Source organism: Phyllostomus discolor, chromosome 13, assembly GCF_004126475.2.
Source record: "Phyllostomus discolor isolate MPI-MPIP mPhyDis1 chromosome 13, mPhyDis1.pri.v3, whole genome shotgun sequence".
NCBI lineage: Eukaryota > Metazoa > Chordata > Mammalia > Chiroptera > Phyllostomidae > Phyllostomus > Phyllostomus discolor.
Window position 1 is genome coordinate 63985334 of NC_040915.2, and position 21566 is coordinate 64006899.

The 21566-nt window shown below is 41.7% G+C and overlaps 1 protein-coding gene across 3 annotated transcripts; it reads left to right on the top strand.

The window, feature by feature from the left end:
• The first annotated feature begins 1763 nt into the window (after positions 1-1763).
• CHEK1 (checkpoint kinase 1) lies at positions 1764-20188 on the top strand. 3 transcript variants are annotated; one of them, XM_036014520.1, is made up of 13 exons: positions 1764-1854; positions 2513-2597; positions 3590-3813; positions 5038-5102; positions 5197-5266; positions 9833-10021; positions 10437-10541; positions 12237-12332; positions 15930-16038; positions 16226-16403; positions 16662-16793; positions 18453-18554; positions 19680-20188. In XM_036014520.1, the coding sequence occupies exons 2-13, from the start codon at positions 2533-2535 to the stop codon at positions 19773-19775; spliced, it is 1431 nt and encodes a 476-aa protein (XP_035870413.1). In that variant the 5' UTR covers positions 1764-1854; positions 2513-2532; the 3' UTR covers positions 19776-20188. The 3 variants fall into 3 exon arrangements, with proteins under 3 accessions (XP_035870413.1, XP_028383628.1, XP_035870414.1); XM_028527827.2 differs by having other exon boundaries at positions 1776-1905; XM_036014521.1 differs by lacking the exons at positions 1764-1854; positions 2513-2597 and adding an exon at positions 3393-3488.
• Positions 20189-21566: the final 1378 nt, after the last annotated feature.

Below are 21566 nucleotides of genomic sequence, written 5' to 3' on the forward strand. Positions count from 1 at the left end.
AGTTGTTCCATTGGGAAATCTGTAGATGTTTCCTTTTACATAGGTAACGTGCCCTTGAGAAGGCTTATTTATCCTCTAAGGATACAAGCCAGGCTGCCAGATTTCTAAGAGGAAAGGGCAGAAAGAAGGTTTAGAAGTTCAGCCTTCAGTGCATAATCTCTTTGTTTTCAGTAAGGCGCCCAATCCTCTAATTATGCCTGATGCTCTCCAGCTCACATACCATGTATTTACCCTCCAGTTTTGTACCAGCCTGGGGTTGGGGCGGGGCAGTTCTTTGGGTACACAAAGGGAGAGGATCCAGCTAAGAAGCATTTGCTTCTTAGTGGTCTTTCAGCCCCACCTTCACCCACATTTCAGTTACCTGGTGTTACTAACTCAACTTCAGCCTTCTGGAAGCTCTGATGTAAATCGAGTTGCTTCTCAGCGCTCCCGTTGCTGGCTTCAGCATTCATCTTTGTTTTATCTAAAGACTATCCATTTGCCGGTCTGGTTTTTCATATTCTGCTCTTGTGCCTTTAAAGGACTTACTATTTTAATAAGGTTCAAGAAGGGAACAGAGGCTGTTGTGTGCAGTTGCTTCCCCATGTGCTGTCTTTAACCCTGTATTCTGCCCAAAATCTCTATACCATTTTCAAGCGAAGATAACTAATTCCACCCAGAGACATAGAAACTGAGCGGGTCCTCCTCTTGGTTTCTTCATATTCTTTGTAACACACAGTGCACATATCAGAGAAAATGTAGTAAATGACCTGAAAACTTACTTCATTACATGAAGCCTAACCTGTGATGTCATGGTTCAAAATGTCTCGATTGTTCTGGGCTTGTTTTAAAACGAGTGTTCGTTATTTTTTTCCAAAACATTGAATTTACTGGGTGACAATTATACAACATATTTTACACTTATTTTACTCCATTACCGGTAACACAACCGAGGTAGTTATGCTCAATGCATGTGGCCCGGTTTTCAGAACTGGAGAACTTCATGGAGTTCTCAGTCGTTTACTGTCAAGAGGGAATACCTAGTTCAGTTTTCCATATTTTATCCTCAAGCAGGCCCCTTTCTTCAGAATGCACTTTCTCATGTAAACTAGTTACTCTACTTTTATAGTTGGCATTGTGAAGTGAGGCAAAGCAATCTTCTCGTTCCATCCGGCTGTTTCTTGCACAGTGAGAACGAGATCAGGTTGGACTAAGCTATGCAGATGCCCTTCTTCCAAAACGGTGGGGCTAAGGTGCTGCTCTGGAGCCGGTTCAGGAAACACTGGGCAAAACCGGTCATCCCCCCACTACCGCAAACTACAAAAGATTGCACCGGCTGCTTTCCCAGCTGGTTCTGGAAGGACCAGGTTCTGGGCTCCCCGCAGCTTCCTTCGCCCCTTCAGCATTGCTTCTCAGCACCCGTTCCCAGCTTTTCGGCTCGAGCTCGGTCTGAGCCGCACTAGAAGGTGACAAGAGTGACCATGGGCCACACACTCCTGTCCCGTAGCGGAGCAACTGTGCGAAGGTACCAGGACCGGGCAGGCGGCGCGCACGGGCAGAAACGCAGCCATACGCGCTCGGCTCCAGCGCCGCCCAGGACGAAGACGCCTTTGGGCTCAGAGAGCTATCGCAGGGGCGCCTTCGGCAGCCAGGGCCTCCTCCCGTCCCCACAGGAGCCCGGGCCCCGTTGCTGAAGCCCGTGGGATCAGAGAGCCGGCCACTACAGTGGCCACCCTTCCAAACTTGGAAAACAGGAAAGCACGCCTCCCTGCTTTACGGCAAGGGCGCCCACGTTTGCGGCAGTGTGACGCTGCCACTTTTGGCGGGAAAAGCGCTGCATTTGGATTGCTGTGGTGGCAGGCAGAGGACGGTCGGGTGAGGAAGGCGGCAGACAGCGTAGCGAGGGGGTCTGCAGAGGAGTTCGGGGTCCGCATTGGATGCGGGGGACACGGCAACGGGTTCAGGGCTCGGAGAGTCTCCCGTGGAGGGGCGGTTCCAGAGAGCAGAGGAGGGGGAACCGGGGGTCCCGGGGTCCCGGGACCTGGGTGGTAGAGGGACTGCAGACGCCACCCCTGGGCTAGTCTGTGTGCCACCCTGCCCTCCCTTCCGCCTCTCAGGGCAGGCTAGCCCCGCCCCGGATCTCCCCGGCCTAGGGGACGTTAAGGGGGCGGAGAGGAGGAACTGCGGTGGTTCTAGCTACCTTCCCCTCACCTCTCACCTGCCTCCCCATCCCCCAGGAGGCACCGGCCCCGAGGTCTCATCACCACCACTGCTCTGTCCCCTTCGGGGGCAAGAACGGCCGCGTCTGAGCATGCAGTGTGCGCGCCAATGGATGCGCACGGGACCCAACCCCCCAGTTTAGGATACTGGCCTGTGGTTTAGACCGGGACGAAATATGGGTGATGAGGTGCCAGGGGAAACCAGAGCTGTTATTTATATTGAGGGCTCCTGGTAGGGCGCGGAGCCCCGCGGCTTCACAGGTGATGGGAGCTCGAACTCATCCCGCGTCTTTTCTGGTGCCTGCCCCGTGCAGCCCGGGTGCCCCGCGGAGTCATGGCAGTGCCCTTCGTGGAAGACTGGGACCTGGTGCAGACGCTGGGCGAAGGCGCCTACGGAGAGTGAGTCGGCGCCCTTCCCACCCCCACCCCTGTTCATTTTAATACACTGGGCGGTTAGAAAACAGATCTCAGCATTTGAAATCCAAAACCTGTACTGAAGCTATACGATCTTTTGTAAGGACTTTGTTTTGTTTTACATCTTCTTTGTAAAGAGCTAGAAGGGACCGCTAAAGTCAGTTTCTCCTGCCACATACTCCTTCCTGTGGTTTAGGCGTAATGCTTAAATGAACTATCAGATGGAGTTCGACTGCCTGGCGCCAGCCACATCGTCACTCTGTCACCTGCCTTGCGGGTCATTGTTTTGTTCTTAAGCAAGCGTCTTTTTTTTTTAAGGTAATTCTTTTTTTTTTTCTAAGATTTCATTTATTTATTTTTAGAGAGGGAAGGGAGAGAGAGCGGGGGAGAGAGAAACATCAATGTGCGGTTGCAGGGGGTCATGGCCTGCAACCCAGGAATGTACCCTGGCTGAGAATCGAACCTGGGACACTTTGGTTCCCAGCCCGAGCTCAATCCACTGAGCTACGCCAGCCAGGGCAGGCAAGCGTCTTAATGTCCTTGAGTGCCTCTGTTTTCTTAGCTGTGAGATGGCAATGATGGTGCTGACCCCATGGATGCTTAGGACAGTGACCACAGGATTAATAAACGTTGGGTAATGTTATTACAATTGAGTGAGTAGAGGATGTGTATTCGTGATGGGGCCTAGCATGGCTATTACCCCATTTTATTTTCTCAAGCGTCTGTTCAGTGACTTTTGGTTGTACAGCATGTGACTGGGATATTCTGTCTTGGTGCATTTGTTTGTACCTCACCTTTCAGAAAGGAGTCGTATCTTTTGAGAATATGGCAGGAACCATTCCCATGGTTTCTCCTTGGTGGAGGAATTTGATGAAGGTAAAATAGTGTTGGATGGGTCGCACTGAATCTTTTGAGGTTGTAAAAAGAAATGGAATTCAGGTGTCTGGAGTGTTATACCTTTTCCTTTCTCTTTGTAGAGTCCAACTTGCTGTGAATAGAAGAACTGAAGAAGCAGTTGCAGTGAAGATTGTCGACATGAAGCGTGCGGTAGACTGTCCAGAAAACATTAAGAAAGAGATCTGCATCAATAAAATGTTAAATCACGAGAACGTGGTGAAGTTCTACGGCCACCGGAGAGAAGGCAACATCCAGTATCTGTTTCTGGAGTACTGTAGTGGGGGAGAGCTTTTTGATCGCATAGGTATGGAAAAGATTTAAGATAATTATTCTGCTAAGATAATTATTCTGCTAAGAAGTCTCTCAATTTGTTTTTTAAACTTTGGGTGTGCTCCTTGGTCAGTGTCCACTCAGAATTGCAACCGAGAAATTGGAGTAAATTGTTTTGTTTTTGCTACTTAACACCTGAAAGCGTGAAGTCGGTAAAGAAAACGATCTTCCCAAGTTTTCTAAGTGATTTGGGTTGGTAATGTTGTTTTGTGGATTTTAAGAATGATAAACTAATCCCATGGGGAAGTATTATAAATGAGATGCATTGTTTGCCTGCACAACTTTTTGTAGACACTAGTTACATGAAATCATTGCATATATTTACAGATCCCAAATAATAGCATGTTGTATGTTTCTTCATTTGTTTACATGAAATAATTTACAGTTTTCTATGATTGCTGTTATGTATACGAAGTAAACTCTGTTTCTGCTACTTGAATGTTCTGTGTAGTCTCAAAGGCTTGATGTTATAGGACACTGAGAAGTACATAAAATATATTCCGTGGACCTAAATTTATTACTTAAAGCCATCATATTAACAATTAAAATTGGTTTTTAGAATCTCCAGTATTTAATCTCAGGAGAGAGTTGAGTGTAAAAGAAATCAAGAATTAATAAAGAAGATCAAGATAGAATAAAATAACTGACAGTGCAACATTTCTTAATAAAACTGTTTTCTAAAGAAACTTCACTGGCATTTGTGACTGTTTAGTGTGAGAAGTCAAATATGAAGTTTAAATCTGTCGTTAAATGTTTAGTGACATTAGCTTAGATTTGCCTAAGCTTCCACTTTAGCAATTACATTTCAGGAGTGTGAAAATACGGGCGTAATGTTTTGATGAAATTAGGGGAGAATCTGAAAGCTCAAATAAATCATGGTTAATATAAGATAAGCAGGGGCTTTCAAGGGGTGGTTTGCATTCTTGGTTTGGATAATGATTTCTCTCTGTAATTTCCCTGTAATGTTAATTTGTTTTTACCACGTAACAGATGGGGAAATTTGAGTTACTAAGTTACTAAGTTAAGAAAGAAGAGTTATTACTCATTGTATTACTGGACTCCAGAGTCTTTTGTTGGCATAAGATTGTGCTTGCTGAGGTCCAGTCATAAATGTTTAATCTTAGAAATAAGAAGACTCTGTGGTTGATTCCTGATTATACGTACCTGGTAAACTAACTTTCGTAATTGATTCTCGTAGAGCCAGACATAGGCATGCCTGAACAAGATGCTCAGAGGTTCTTCCACCAGCTCATGGCAGGGGTGGTAGGTGCAGCTGTCTCATTTCCTTTTACTTAAAGTTGGCGTGAATGAAGCCAGTTACTAAATTCTGATATGGTTCCCTTTGCTTTCCACTTAGGTTTATCTGCATGGTATTGGAATAACTCATAGGGATATTAAGCCAGAAAATCTCCTATTGGATGAAAGGGGTAAGTTTAGCGTTTTGTCACTGCTACCTAAATTATTTTAACACAGCCAAAGAAGGGTGTTTCAAGACTTTTCCTTTAGTGACATTTCAGGGCAGACAATCTGAAAAGTCTTGGGAATTTGGGCAACTTGTAGTATATTTAGACTTCACAAGTCCTTCATGATGTTGCGGATGAGACAGAGAAATCTAAGCTGGATGCCAGGGTAGCTCCCTAGATGAACAGCTATATGAATAGTCTTAATCAGCTCTTTAATGAATTAATAAATGAATGTTTTTATTGGAATAGCCTGGACTTTAGCTTTGCCCTGTTTGTACTTTTTAATCTGTGACTTGGGTAAAGGTACAAGGAGTTGGGTCATATCTTATGGATGAAACTGAGAGGGTATATAGTGAAAGTGTTAGTTCATAGAATAAGGATCTACGAAGATGACAAGTGTCAGCTGCATGAGCTAGTGATTTTTGTCTGTTTTGTTTAATGCTGTACTTAATGCACTAGAATAGTGCCTGGCACATAGTAGGCTTTCAAAAATATTTATTGAATGAATGAATTTAGCAGACCAGAGAGGTGAGTCAGATTTAATAAGTTGTTTTCCATTAGGGAAAAATCTAAAGTCCAATATCTGGATTGAAAAAAGTACCAGGTAAGTACTGTTGAGTGGCATATCTTTGGCAGCAAAACAGGTTAACAGTCACCAGTGTAATTTGGTCATTGGGAAGCTAAGGTGAGGCCACACCACAAATAATGGGTATCCTGGGGAAATACTGTAGGAGGCCTGTGGGCCCCTGAAGTACTTTTGTAGGAGAGTGACCAGAATGATGAAAAGTGTAAAACTTTGTAAAATAAGGAATAATTGAAAAAAATCAGGGAAACCTGCCAACTGTTCCATACAGTTCTTCTGAACACTTGAGGGAAAACTGTGCAGAAGCAACTTGCATTGGTGGTACAAGGTGACCCTTCTTAATGGGTCTGTCCAGGAAAGGAGTAGGTTGCTTTGGAAAACAGTGGATTTGTAACATGTGAGTCAAACACTGGACTGTTGATTGTTAGGGACACTGGGAAGGGAATTGAAACATTGCTTGGAGAGTTGGACCGAAGCACTTTTAGGATCTCGTTCAATGTTGAGATGTACTGTTTTCTGGCAGGATTGTTCCCCGCAGCAAGTAACAGTGTCCTGTCTCGTCTGCCTCTTCCTGACTTCTTCCTGAGCTCCCTAGTACACCTCCATACAAGGGGCTAAATTAAGAAAAGCCAGCCCTGGCTTGCATAGCTCAGTGGATTGAGCACGGGCTGTGAACCAAAGTGTCGCAGGTTCGATTCCCAGTCAGGGTACATCCCTGGGTTGCAGGCCATGACCCCCAGCAACCACACATTGATGTTTCTCTCTCTTTCTCCCTCCCTTCCCTCTCTTAAATAAATAAAATCTTAAAAAAAAAAGAGCATTTAAAAAAAAAGAAAAGCCAGCTTGTATAAATAACAGAGATGTGAACATGTAAAAATATCTGGAAAACGGAAAACTTTGTTCCCAAACTAAAAATATTGTTTTTTTCTTTATAAAAATAAAATGTGATCATGAAATGAGATTAAAAGTATAAAGAAGAAAGTGAAAAATCACCAAAAACCCACCAGTCAGTTAACTGTTTTAGTGAGTACCTTTGTTCATGCTTTGGTGAATATCTTTCAGCAATCCTTGTATTAGGTCATTTACTAACCTAGCTACCTAAGAGCCTCCTTTGGTTGTTTAGCTTTCTGTAAATTGTTTCATAAGGCACATAGCAAAATTTTAGATAATCGAAAAATTTGGTATATGGGGGAAAAGGAACTGCAGAGCAGCCTGTTGGTGAACCTGAGAAAAGAAAGCACAAGCTGGGGGAGTTCCCTTTGCTTCTATTTTTCATTCCGTTACTTTTTGAATACTAAAAGCCTTGATGGTATTGTAATCAATTCTCCTTCCTCTTCTAGAAATTAAATGCCAGTTTCAATCTACATAAAATCCTGTGAAAAAGATGGATTTAAAAAAGAAAAAAGCCTGGCTGGTGTGGCTCAGTGGATTGAGGGCCAGACTGCGAAGCAAAGGGTCGCTTGGTTTCCATTCCCAGTCAGGGCACGTGCCTGGGTTGCTGGCCAGGTTCCCAGTAGGGGGAGCTCTAGAGGCAACCACACATTGATGTTTCTCTCCCTCTCTTTCTCCTTTCCCCTCTAAAATTTTTTTTAAATCTCAAAAAATAAATGAAAAGCCATTTAAAGAAAGAAAGAAAGAAAAGGATTGCATGTCTCTAAATATGGGAGGCAGTATAGCATAGTGTTAAAAGCTTGAACTCCACAGTCATTGGAACCTAGGTTTGATCTAGGCTGCCTCTTAGGGTCTGTGGCCTCCGGTAAGTTGCTTCACTTCTCGCTCTGCCTCACTGTCTTCATTTGTAAAATAGGAACAGTAAGAGTATCTACTTGGGCTGTGAATATAAAGGAGATACATACGAACACCAGCGTGCCCCCAGCTTAAACAATGAGACCTTACACGTGTACGCACTGCTCACAGCTTTGTGTTTATAATAGCAAACACTGGAAACAGCCTAAATACCTATCAGCAATAGAACACATAAATTACAAAATGGGTGAATTATAGCTACAACTAATTACGTGGATAAATTCTGGAATGTGATATATAGCAAAAACAATGGTAGAAGAATTCATACAAGTATGATTCTGTGAAGTTCAAAAATATATAAAACCAAATATATTGTTTAGGAATACGAACATGGAGAAAATCACAAGAAAGGGCATAATAAAACTCCAAATGGTGGTTATTTCTGAGAAGGTAAGGGAGAAAATACATTTTGGGAAGTGTTTAAGGGGATTTCAAAGGAGATAAAAGTTCTTACACTGGGCGTTGGGTGAGTGGGTGTTCATTGTATTGTTCTTCATATCTTGCATCTTATTTAAATACTCTTATTTCTATTCAATAATAATCTTAAACAAATAAAGCATTACCAATACAGTTGAAGTCCTCCTATATATTCCTTCACAGGTGTACCTCCCTTTTTCTCAGAAATAACCACACTCTTTAATTTAGAATTTATTATTGGCAGTTCTCTAATCTGTTTTATATTGCAAATATAACAAAAGAACAAAATCCAAGTAATACTGTGGTCATCCATTAGTGTTTTCAGTGATCAGTACTAATAAGTGACTTGGAACGCAATCTCAGTGATTTATTAAGATTGTGTCACATGTAAAGGTAATTACAGGAGGTACCTCCCAACTCAAATACAGGTAAACATCATTGATGGCTTACATATTGTGCAGATGTAAGTGAGTTTTAAAGAATCCCCCTATTTTGGGACAGTTGCTTGTAGCTTTTAAAAACAAACAAAACAGTGATGACTGTTCTATGGATTTGTGCACAGACCCAATATAAAAATTGGGTCATGTTATGAATATTTGTTATGATGTTTGCCTTTTTTCCCCCCTAGTTTTATGTCAGAACATGTAAATATACCTTTTTAAAAACAATTACTTACATAGTTTCATTGTGTACATTTATAAGATTTAATCACTTCTTTATTGATGGACATTTAAGTTATTTACAAGTAATACTGCAAGAATATCCTTATGTTTGTGAGTTTGTAGGTGTATGTATTTCTTTGGATGTGGTCCTAGAAGTGGAAATTGATAGTTGAAAGTGTGTGAATGTTCCAGATTTTGACATCTTTTGCCAGATTGCCCTCTAAAAAGGTTGAAAATAGGGAACCTTCCCTAACCCCAAGACTAGATTCCTTTGCTACAAGGTTTTAAAGTGTTCTGTCTTCTTTACCTGCACAGCAGATGTCTGTGGTTAGTCTTTGGTAATTTCTCTCCCCACTTTGGCTAGTGCAGTGTCACTCCGTTCCAGGAGACTCTCACCGGGCGGGAGTTAAACTGAAGGTTCTGCCTGTAGTTTTTGTGTGTTGAAGATGGGAAGTTAGAGTGGGAGTTTGCCTTTCTGGTTTGTTTTCTATACAGAGTTCCTCCTCCTCTTCTAAACTTACCCACTTCAACAAGAAGTTCTAGTGGTTTGTAGATCTTTAGTCTTGGTGTGTCTTTACATAGAGGAGTGGGCAAAAGTAGGTTTACAGTTGTGAGCGTGTGAAACACAGAGTGAGTAAAGCGATGGTAATAATTGTAACCCGCGTGTCTTTTTCCATATGAACAGCTGAAGCCTACCTTTGCCCACCCCTGTATTTTCTTCCTGCCCGCTGCACACCCCAGGAGGGGCTCGGCTCTGCACTCAGCACCAGTCTGGAGCAGTGCCCTTTTCCAGAAGGGCAGGCCCTTTTGGCTCCAGAGTTTTTCTTTAATTTGTTTTGTGCATTGATGATATTTTTCCAAGTAGAAGCAATGAGTCCTTTCGCTAATTCTAGCTAGAGGATGATGTCTTATTTCTTCTTTTTAAAAATTGGTCATTTTAAGGTAGACAAGTTCTATAAACCTTAAGTAACACCAGTGATTTTCCAATAAAACTTAGTTTCTTTAAATATATCTAGTTATGAAACATTTTTACGCAGTGCCATCTCTTTTCCCTTGGTGTAGATAACCTCAAAATCTCCGACTTTGGCTTGGCGACAGTGTTCCGGCATAATAACCGGGAGCGCTTGTTGAACAAGATGTGCGGGACTTTGCCTTATGTGGCTCCAGAACTCATAAAGAGAAAAGAGTTCCACGCAGAACCCGTTGATGTCTGGTCCTGTGGAATAGTACTCACCGCAATGCTGGCTGGAGGTGAGAACTGTTTCTTCGTGAGAGAACTCCTATCTTGTGGAAAGACATATATCTCTTATGCCAAGATCAATGAAAGAAACCAAGGGCATCCATATTTATATGACAGTATTTCAATAGTGAATTTTTTATAACTAGGTTGGAACTTCTGATCCCAACAGTTTTAAAAAATGAATGAAATACCACAGTAGCTCTTGCTCTGAAGATTCATGTGAATGCTTTTGGGAGGGGTAGGGCAGGATGTGGTTTGTGCATCTTTGAGTTCCTCTGAAACTTCTGTGAGTTGGTACTCTTGGCTTGAACACTGTATTGAATTAACCTGCAGGAAATGGACTCGTATCGTTGATTATTTTTCCTTGGAACCTTTGCTGCATAATGATCTGAACACTCAGGAAACGGGGACTTGTTGCCTTTTCAGAGTTGCCGTGGGACCAGCCCAGTGACAGCTGCCAGGAGTATTCTGATTGGAAAGAGAAGAAAACATACCTCAACCCTTGGAAAAAAATCGACTCTGCTCCTCTAGGTAACTGGGTTATCCTGATTGAAAGCACTGATTTGGATGATGAAGTGTAGTACGGTTTGATTTTTTTTTTATTATGTGTTTTTAACTTTTAAATGATCGTGTAAATAATCCATGATTCTTTTAGATAAATTTAAACATAATAAATAACAATTTTTTAAAGTCCTATAATCCCTCAGAAATAGCTCCTTTTAATATTTTAATATGTGCTTCTATACTTTGTTGTAAAAACATATAAAAATATGTAAGTACATATATTTGTTACATATGTATACTATTCATATATAACACCTTTGTTATATATGTATACTATTTATGTTTTTATTAAAAATGGGATCGCACTAAGTATACATGATACTTTGTAGCTTTTTTGTGTTAATGCTTTGTGAACTTTTCCATGACTGCAATTACAGGCCCACGTCATTGTTTTGAAAGACCCTGTAGGTATCCTGCTGGATGGATATTCCTTATCACACTCATCCGGTTAGCTTTGTTAGAGATTTAGATTTTCTTCCTAATTTTTCACTGTTGAAAGATATGATGATTATCCATATAACTTAATCCTTGGCCATACCTTTAAATTATTAATTAAAATAAAACTCTAGATGTGGAATTGCAGGATCAAGAATGTATGTGCTTTTTAATTATTCTGGTTTACTTTGCGAAGTTGCTTTTCAGAAAGTTCATATCATCTCATCAGAATCTCATTAATTTACATTAAAAAATACTTAATTTGATAGACCTATAAAGTATATTCACTGTTTTTTGTTACTTTAAATTTAGTACTAATGAAGTTATATATTTACTATGTATTTATTAGTTTTTTTAGTGTATTGTAATTAGATTTTCACATTAATTTTATGTTGAATTTGCTGGGGTAACATTGGTAACAGAAGGACACAGGTTTCGGGTGCCCAGTTCTCTAAGGCACCATCTGTGCACTGTACTGTGTGCTCACCACCCCAGTCACGTCTCCTTCCATCACCAGTCACACGCCTTGTCCCTCTCCCTCCTCCTGTCTTTGCATTTAGTACAAATATTTTTCATAATTTGTCCTATAGTTTTATCGTATGATATTTTGACATGCGAAACAGCTTACATTTTTATTTATTTAAATCTATTATCTTTTCCTTTGTGGTTCTTGACTATATTGTCAGGTTTGGAAAAGTCTTTTCTACTCTATCACTAGAAAAAAATTTCCTATGTTTTTATGACTTCATTTTTTTCAATTAAGTCTTTTTCCATTAGAAAATTATTTTTGTGGTAGGAGATAGTTGAATTCCTTGTCAAGATAATTAAGACACCTTAAGATACTGGAGAGTAAATTTTTTTTTAAACTGCTTGAATGAGGACTTAGCATGACAGTGGAACAGGTTTGACATTGCATGGGTAAGAGTTTTTTGTATATTTTTGTTAATGTCCCCTGGGGAGAAACATTTCTACCTGCCCCGTAGGCTACTTTTTACCAATAATTGAGGCTCAGATCTGGGCAGCATGTCCTAAGGTGTAGACGGTAGCCAAGGACAGCTGCGTGAAAGGAACGCCATCATGCAGTAGCTTCAATAGTTTATTCTTTTTCTCCCTCGCACGTAATATTTAGACGTAAGGAGACCAAGAGAATGTTCCATACCACAGTCTGCAGGCTTTTCTGTTCTGCGTGCCTCTTTTGTAAATGTTGTCTCGGTGTTTTGTTTTCAGCCCTGCTGCATAAAATCCTAGTGGAGAACCCATCAGTAAGGATTACCATCCCAGACATCAAAAAAGATAGATGGTACAACAAAGCACTCAAGAAAGGTAACGTCCTTCACGTACAAGTAGTTTTTTCTGGGAACGTAAAGAACTTGCAGAGTTGCTATCGCAAGCCAACAGCACAAGACAGCCATGGTTTCTGCCCTCATGGGGATTGTGTGGTGGGAAAAACAGATATCAAAAAATAATTTTGATTTTATTAATAATCATAGAGTTGAAAGTCAGGGCACTATAGCTAATTGTGTGACCAAGTCTTAAGGGACAGAGAAAACTTGTCCTCCTGAGGAGATCACGGTACATCTCAGGTTTGAAGACTAAAGGGGAGTCAGCCAGAGGAGTACCGACAAGACGAGTGGCGCATTCAGAACGGGGAGTGGCCTTGGGGACGTCTTGAGGTTGAGAAAGTAGGTATTTGAGGAACTTGAAAGAAGGGCCAGTAGGTGTGGACCACGTCCAGCTTGTACACCCATGTTTCCCCAGTGGCTGCAGTGTGTGGTCATCAGAGGCACTCAGCACGTGCTTGCCCAGTGAACCAGTGCACAGCGCAGGGAAGAAGTCTGAGAGGAGGTGGGGAGGTGGATGTCAGCACGTGCTTGCCCAGTGAACCGGTGCACAGTGCAGGGGAGAGGTCAGAGACCAGGCTGGGGAGGTAGATGTCAGCATGTGCTTGCCCAGTGAACCCATGCACAGTGCGGGGGAGAGGTCTGAGAGGAGGCGGCGGAGGTAGATGGCAACCAGGTTGTGGAGGAGGACCTTCTAAGCCATGTGACCTTGTAAGCCATGTTATACATTTTGTTACAGATTCTGTGCTTTCCCTTAAGGCTGTTGGGGAAACCTTTGAGAGATTTTAGAAAAGAAATGACATAATCATATATTCGGTTTTAAACGCTCTTTCTGGCTACTTTTTTCCCCATTGCTTTTGATGTTTTTCATCCTAGATGTGAGAAGATGGTAACCTGGACTAGGTTAGTGACAGGGGAATTGGAGAGAAGGGACAGATTCCAAGGAAACCTAAGAACTTTAATTGACAGGGCTGGTGCTGGTGTACATGTGGGAAAGGAAGAGCATGAGGCATCAAGGACGATTCCTTTCTAGTTGGAACAACTGTACATAAATGGCGGCACCATTTGCTGGATGTAGCTCACGAGGAAACAGACTTGGGGGCTCTGTTTCTTTGACTGCAGACGTGTTGCATCTGAGAAACTAAGTAAAACTGTCAAATTAGGTGTGTGTTTGTACCGGGAGACAGGACTACACTGCAGATGTCGATTTAGGTGTTTTCTTCAAGCAGATGGTAATGTAGTCAGTGGTCGGTGATGAAATTGGGTGTATGACAGAATGCTAAGGACTGCCGGCATTTAAGGGGCAGGTGGAGGCCAGGGACGGAAACACTGGTCCGGCGGATCCCGTCACGTGGCAGGAGCCGTTCCGGGGGGGAGTCAGGAGGTGTCTCTGGAGCACGGTGTTTGCGCAGGGACTGGAGTCCGCGAGAGGGGGAGAGCGGAATGTGGACAGCTCAGTCCAGAAGTGCGCTGAGAGGAGACACCAGCTGGAGGCAGATGGGGAGTCTTTAGCCCTTCTCTGGGTGTTTCTTTCACCTTTCACCTTATTTTATTTGAAGTCCCCACACTCTTGTGCCCGTGGATTTGGGGGTGAGGCAGGCATCCTGTTTTTCTTCATTGTCACTTTCTCCTTTCTTCCCATTTCCCCCTCCCAACCCTTGATTTATTCCAAACCTCATTATTGGACTCTGCTACCACCCACCATTCCTACTTGTTACAATCACCTTCTAAACCCCAAATTAAAATTTCTTTCATGTTGTCACTCTCTCCAACACAAGGCCACGTAATTTTTGTCATGGCTCTTGGTGATTGAAATATTCATCTGGATGATCCTTCTAGTATCCTGGCCTCACGTTTTCTTGACCTTTTTCTCTGCTAGTGCTCTCTTATCTTCAGGCGTTCTGCTCCGGATGCGGGTTTATTTTTCCTCCTCCCTCTAGCACCCTGGCCCCAGCAATCCGCTGCCCCTACCTGGGCTGGCAGTCCGTTAATTCTGCTACCTCCCGAGGTCTTTCGTTTCACCCTCACTACTGTAAAGCCCGAGGCCAGTCACTGTAATGCTTGATCACATTCACCTTCAACTTCCTTGCCTCGTTCTCTCTTCGTCATACTCACAGGCAAAACCTAACCCAAGATTTCTGCGAGCTCTACACTTACACCTGCACAGCTCATTGTGACTGGAGAAGAACATAAAACAATGTTCACTCTAAATTCAGGATCACTAATCCCGAGTGGGCCTTAATTCTAGGCAGTGATAACGTATCTCCCCACTTCTTTCACGGCCCACTCTCCTAAATCACTTTATTGTACCTCTCCTTTTCTCTTCAGCGCCTAATACCTCTTCCCCACGCTCAGTCTTGGGTGGTGCCAGTACTTCTGTTTCACTGGGAAATAGAGACAGTCACAGGAGGGCTTCCGCGAGCTCTCACCAGCATCTCCCCCCAGCTAGCTGTCTCTTTGCTCACAGTCGTTTTCTCCCCCGTTGCTACGGATAAACCGCTTCACATGCAAGCCAGTGCTGTCTCTCGTGCATGAGACCCGGTCCTCCTTTGCCTCTTCGGGGGCATTGTCTGGTCATTCTTCTCTTTCCCCTCTCCTGGATCTTGTCAGCATTACCAGCACGCTGTTTCTCCTGTCTTAATAAAATGTTAGTAGGCTTACCAAAGTGCTTGAATGAATGGGTTAATAAATAAAAAGGTTGGCTAGGCTTCAGTGTGTTTGAATGGTTTGGGGACACATCCAGCTGAGAGGAGGAGGCTGGCATTCTTGGAGAGGGAGTAGAGGGGTGTCCGGGTCCCGTAGGAGACAGGAGAGGTGGGCGGGCTCAAGAACAAGTAGAGGGGTGAACGTTCGACGGGGGAGAAAATGGGCAGGAAGGCAAGTGAACCAGCAGATTCGGTAGTGCAGCTTGAGGGGGTTTCTGGTGACCCTGCTGCCTGGGGAATGAGAGGCGGTATCGTACACTAAGAAATGGGGTGCCTCCTGCGGGGTGCTTGCGGAATTTGAGGCGAGTGGAGAGCTTTTGAAACAGTCCCTGTGGAAAAAGGGGGAGGAAGCGGACCAGAGGAACGCAGCACCGAGTATCGGTATCGAGGGTCCCCCCGAGGGTGGTAACACGAATGAATATACAGCGTCTCATTTTCTGTGTGACAGTTACTCTCGTTAAAGCTATTTCGGTGGAGCGCGGGATGTTGGGTAGAGCAGATTCGTAGTGTTCGTTGCCATTATCATAAATTATTTTTTAAGAAGTTTTTATTCTTTAGCTAGATCTCTCTGTCTCTATAGAACATTTCTCTGTCACCATAAATGGTACCGTTAACATTATGGCCTTGTACTCCACTCTTGGGCCATACTTCCTGATTGGGACTTGTACAGTTTGACAAGGGAGTCCTAGTAAGTTCATCATAACCACAGTTCTCATAAAAACTGTGTAGAAGAAGCTATTTGTTGTGTAAGTATTTTGTGTTAAGTGACTTCAGATACAGTTTTACAGCTTCAGGTTGCCAGTTGGTGTTAATTAAAAAGTTTCTGCATAGAAAACTTGAAAGCCTTTGTATTTATTTTACTTCATTGTTTGCAGGGGCAAAGAGGCCCCGAGCCACCTCAGGCGGGGTGTCTGAGTCTCCTGGCGGGTTCTCGAAGCACATCCAGTCCAGTTTGGACTTCTCCCTGGCAAACAATGCCTCCAGGTAAGATCGATGAACAAAGATCAAGTACTTGTGAAGGTAACATTCCCATGGAAAGTAATACATGTATATATTTTATCCTAATAATGATTGTCCCTTTTATTGGTGTGAGAGTGTGTAACGTATTATAAAAAAAGGCCTGGCAGATTTTATTCCAAGATCGATTTCTCCCCACATCCTAACGCGCCAGTGAAGAGAAGGTGAGGTGCTCCAGCTCCCAGCCTGAGCCACGGACAGGCCTCTCCCTGTGGGACACCGGCCCCTCGTGCATCGATAAGCTGGTGCAGGGCATCAGCTTCTCCCAGCCCGCGTGTCCGGATCACATGCTCCTGAACAGCCAGTTGCTGGGCACCCCGGGGTCCTCACAGGTGAGAGGATTTAGTTTTCAGCTCAATAACAGAAGCCGTGTATTTTTTATTGTCTTAAAGTCTTTTTTTTCCAATGTATAAATCTTAAAGTATTAATACTTCACAACAATTTTTTTGACAAGTAAGAGATCATTAGAGGAGACCTTTATGTATGAGAATCTTAAGTCACAGAAAAGAATTTTCACACTAAATACCGTAGCTGTGTGACCGCTTTCAATGGTATGAGATTAATCCTGCTTTCCCTCACTTGGCACGTAGACTCCCTGGCAGCGCTTGGTCAAAAGGATGACACGGTTCTTTACCAAACTGGATGCAGACAAGTCTTATCAGTGCCTGAAGGAGACCTGCGAGAAGTTGGGCTATCAGTGGAAGAAGAGCTGTATGAATCAGGTACACCTCATCGATTTTTTTATTATATCCTTTCCTTAAGAAAAATTTAAATATTTGAGTAAAAATTTTTCATCAGTACATTTTTAAAATTTAAAGTAATTAGTTCGGTTTGAAAACTAAGTTGAAATGAAAGGAACTTAAGTAAAATGTTCTTTACCTTAAGAAATAATATTTCTTAAAAGATTTATTAATAACTTTAGTAAGTTGTTACAAATATTGAGACTCAAGTCATTATTCCCTTAAAACCTATCTATACTTAACTGTAACAGTAACAATTGACTCCCTTTTGGGAAAGGAATGAACACACTAACAGTCCCACGCTCCCTCCGTGTCCTCTGCTCCCACGCACCACCTTTTGTTTAGATTGTTATAGCATATTTGTAACGTTGACATTCTGCCTTTAGGCTTTTCAAAAACCCTCATAACGTGAAAAACAAGTAGGGGACACTTTGTCGCATTAAGGGGGACCGAAGAGTCCTGATGAAGGATGTGATGTGTGATCCTCCACTGGACCGTGGACTTAAAGAAACAAAGCTATAACGAATGTTACTTGATCAGCTGGGGAAGTGTGAATGTGGGTTTTATACTAATGGTTCTGTATCAGTGTCCGATTTCATGGGTATAATCCTAAAATTGTGGTTTGTGAGAGAATGTCTTAGTTCGTAGGAGAAACATGTTGAAGTGAAGTATCTGCTGTCTATAACTTAGTTTAAAAACAAAAAACTAGCACATAAAAAGAGACAAGTAAACACATATTTACGTAGGTCAGTAAGGTCAATGAAGGGCCTGGTGTGATTTATTACACAGTTCTTTCTGTTTTTCTGCTTCAAAATTAAAGTTAAGAGAAAATGCTATGTGCTGAAGTCTGAAGCCAAACTGATTTTTCTCTCACTTATATAGATAATATAAATAATTTACTTTTTTTTAAGGAAGATTTATTGAGGCAGAAGTCACATAACATGAAAATCATCACTTTAACTCTTTTAAAGTGTACCTACCGATCAATGGTTTTAGTATATTCACTAGACTGTACAACCGTCACCATTTAATTTCAGGATGTTTCTTCGCCTGTAGAATCAACTGCACCAAATAGCAGTTACTTCTTATTCCTCATTCCTTCATTCCCTGGCAACCACTAGCCCACTTTCTGTCTGTGCACTGCTTATTCTGGACTTTCCGTTCAAACGGAATTATGTGACACATGGCCCTCGTGTCTGCCTTCACGTCCTGTGATGTTTTCGTGCTGCAGCATTTATCAGAACTATGGTAGCTTTTCAGCCACAAATCTGGACTCTTTTTTTCTGATGTTTTAATAATCTTGCTTTGTTCTCACTCTGTTTTTATTCATTTTACTTCTTCTTTCACTTGTTTTTTTGGTAATGTACTCCTTTATTTTGTTGGCCAAGGGTTCGCCCAGACCCACGCCCTGGTTATGGAGCTGTGTGCTAGTTACCACTGGCCCAAGTGGAGCGCACACAGCCACAGAGAGAGGAGAACCCCGCGGGGGTGAGCCTGTGGGTGGGCACAGCTCCCGGCTCCCGTTGTAGAAGTGCGTGTCTCCATGTCTTATCTCAGTGGTGTCACCAACTGGGACTGCAGTTTTTATTTAGAGTTTCCTCTGCTCACACACCTGGCTTAATCTGATTTTTATTGCCTTAGGTTACTGTATCAACAACTGATCGAAGAAACAATAAACTGATTTTCAAAGTGAATTTGGTAGAGATGGATGAGAAGATTTTGGTTGACTTCCGACTTTCTAAGGTATGTAGAACAGCATATTTAAAAAAAAATTGTTTCGCTTAAAGAAGTGTTTGTGCATGTTCATTGTAGAAATTTTAAAAATACAAAAAAGTTTAAAGAAGAAAATGAGAATCAAATTTAATCTTATTTTCCAGAGAAAACACAGGTTTATTTTTGATATATTTCATTATAGTAGTCTTACTGCAACTAATAGTATGTACTATGGACATACTCTTATGTGGAGATTATTTTAAAATGATACTAAGTTTACATATACGTAGCATTTAGAAACGTGGTAACTTGCTTTTTTTTATCTAATATTATAAACATTTGTTCTTGTCATTATCCTAAAGTATAGCTTATGGAAATGTCATTTTCTTTGTAAAAGTTTTTGTTTTTTGTAGAATATGTAACTAAGTAATGAATAAGAAAAGTAAAATAATCCTAAATTATTTTTACCTTTAAAATAATTACCTTTAATAATTTTGAAGCATTTCAAATTTTTCGTATTGAATTTATATATCTTTTTAATAAATATTGATTTGTCAAACATATGTGCACATTATAATTAATGAACTTTTATCTGTTAATAATGCTATGATTAATATTCATAGACATAGAGTTTCATTCACATTTTTTATTATTTCTTAGAAATTATTGGTGCTGGGGTTATATGTAGTTTTAAAGCCCTTGACATGTAAGACAAAGATAACGGCTTCTGTTTCCCGAGAGGCTGCACGCAGCCCTAAGGGAGGCTGGAGGAGGAGGAGGTCGCGCGCTCTGTGTTGGAGATGCGCAGAAACACTGTTGTCCCAGCACTTGCTTGGTATGGAATTACATGGTTAAGAGCCTAGTGTAACAAAATTTTTGTTATCACTGAATCACTGGCTCCTTTGTCACGGTGTTTTGGCAAGGCTCAGTGTAGTTGCATAGCTTCTTTTTAGTTTACAGACCTCCAGTACCTATGGAAACAATGGCTTAGGTCCAGAGATGTCAATGCTTGAAACAGGCAGGATGTCACTGGGTTGCCCCTCTGAGCCCAGTGTGGCGGGAACAGCAGTGGGCCTGAGGTCAAGTCAGGATGATTTATTTAGCCATTTCTTCTAAGATTTTTGACCTAATTTTTGGATATTATTCTTAATATAGGGTGATGGATTGGAATTCAAGAGACACTTCCTGAAAATTAAAGGGAAGCTGAGTGATGTTGTAAGCAGCCAGAAGGTGTGGCTTCCTGCCACTTGATCGAGCCATTGGCTTTGGAATCCCTGGTGAATATAGTACTGCTATGTTGACATTATTCTTCCTAGAGAAGATGACCCTAATCTGCAAACTGCAAACAGTAGTCTCTGAAGAATTGTCTTCATCCTGGTCAAACACTTTCCAATATTGTTGTATGTTCTGCATAAAAATAATACCTATATTTTAATTGTAAATAAAACTTTGGGGAAGGGATAGAATTCATTAGATATTTCTTCATCTGTGTTGAGTGTCTACATTTGAGACCCACCTGGAAAACCAAGCTTTGGGGATATATGAGTTTACCAGCTTTTATACCAGTACAGTGAAGGATGATACTCTTGTCCCATATTTATCAAAATGGTTATGTTCGAAAAGTATATATTGCCTCCACATTGGGTTAAGTGGATGAATTAGTTTAAAAAAAAAAAATCCTTGCCACTTGTGAAGCCAACTTCGGAAAATATATCCCCAAGATTTGTACTCATTCTCAAAAGGGCCCGATGACAAGGTATGTAGACTCATTCTTGAGTGATAATTATTCATTGAAATTGAAAGTTGGTATGGTTTTCCCACTGTAGTTAATAAAATGTAAATATAAAATATTGGTTGATCTTTCAAGTAGAAGTTGAGCACAAATTCTACTGCTTAACTACATTTACTCTAAAATTACTATTGCACATTTTAAATATTTTTATATTCTCTACTTTCACAGCTATATTTTAATTCTTTATTACAGAAATAAATTCTATTTTGAAATTGAATAGCTAACTCTGTGCACTCATTGGTGACTAAGCTTCTAGGTGGTAAGGAATAAAAGAGAAGGGAGAAATAAGGAAGCTATGATAGAAATAGATATGATTCCTGGTTCTTTTATCTTAGATTTATTAAGACTTGTTCTAATAAAATTTATATTACCTTGAATGCATTAGGTTGGGACTTTGTATTCATGTACTGGGAAATTGTGCCACTGCAGTATACCCATAGGAAAAATAAATTTCAACTGATAGGTGGCTCCTACAAATTGAGCCAGTAAATTCTCAGATACGAAGAAACCTTGTTTTTGAAGATCGTCAGCTGTCCATCCATCAGTGACTCTCAAAAACAGTCATCTCTGGCTTTGACATCTTACAGTCTACCTAATATTCCCCCTGGACTCATAGCCACCTCGGGACCCAAAACAACTTTTGATCCAGTGTCACACCCTGCCCCTCTCTAGTTTCCCCCATCCCAGTAAATGTTACATATGGCTTTTCAGTTGCTTAGGCCAAAACACTAGAAATCATCCTTGACGTGGTTTTCCTATTCTGCGTTAAATTCAGCAACTCCTATTCAACTCAACTAATATACCCAAATATACCCGACTTTACACCTCTACAAGCATTACTCTAGTTGAAGGTGCTGTTATCTTTTCGCATTACTATCCTCCCAGAGTTCAGAAGAGCAGTCAGCGATCCTTCTGAAATGTGAATCCCATTTCTTCTTTGCTCCCAGCTCTCCCGGCTTTTCATCACAGTTCAAACAAACGTCAAAAATGTGTCTGATCCACATGGCTCCGTGGGATCTGTCCTGCAGCCACCTCTTTGACCTCATCTGCCACTTATCCTGCTCACTTGTGCTACTACAGCCACACTGGCTTCGCTGTTCTGCTCATAACGTGAGCACGTTTTCACCTCAAGATCCTTCCCTTTGCTGTTCACTTTACCTGTAGTACTTTACTCTCTAATATTTGCGTGGCTTGTGCTTCGCTGTCCATCTTTACTTGTATGCTACCTCCTATGCAGTCTTCCCTGACTT

Excerpts from the sequence above, each read along its gene's own strand:
- CHEK1 (XM_036014520.1), top strand. The coding sequence starts at position 2,533 with ATGGCAGTGCCCTTCGTGGAAGACTGGGACCTGGTGCAGACGCTGGGC. Across the intron at positions 3,814-5,037 it reads AGAGCTTTTTGATCGCATAG|AGCCAGACATAGGCATGCCT; the intron begins GTATGGAAAAGA and ends TGATTCTCGTAG. Across the intron at positions 16,794-18,452 it reads AGAAGAGCTGTATGAATCAG|GTTACTGTATCAACAACTGA; the intron begins GTACACCTCATC and ends TTATTGCCTTAG.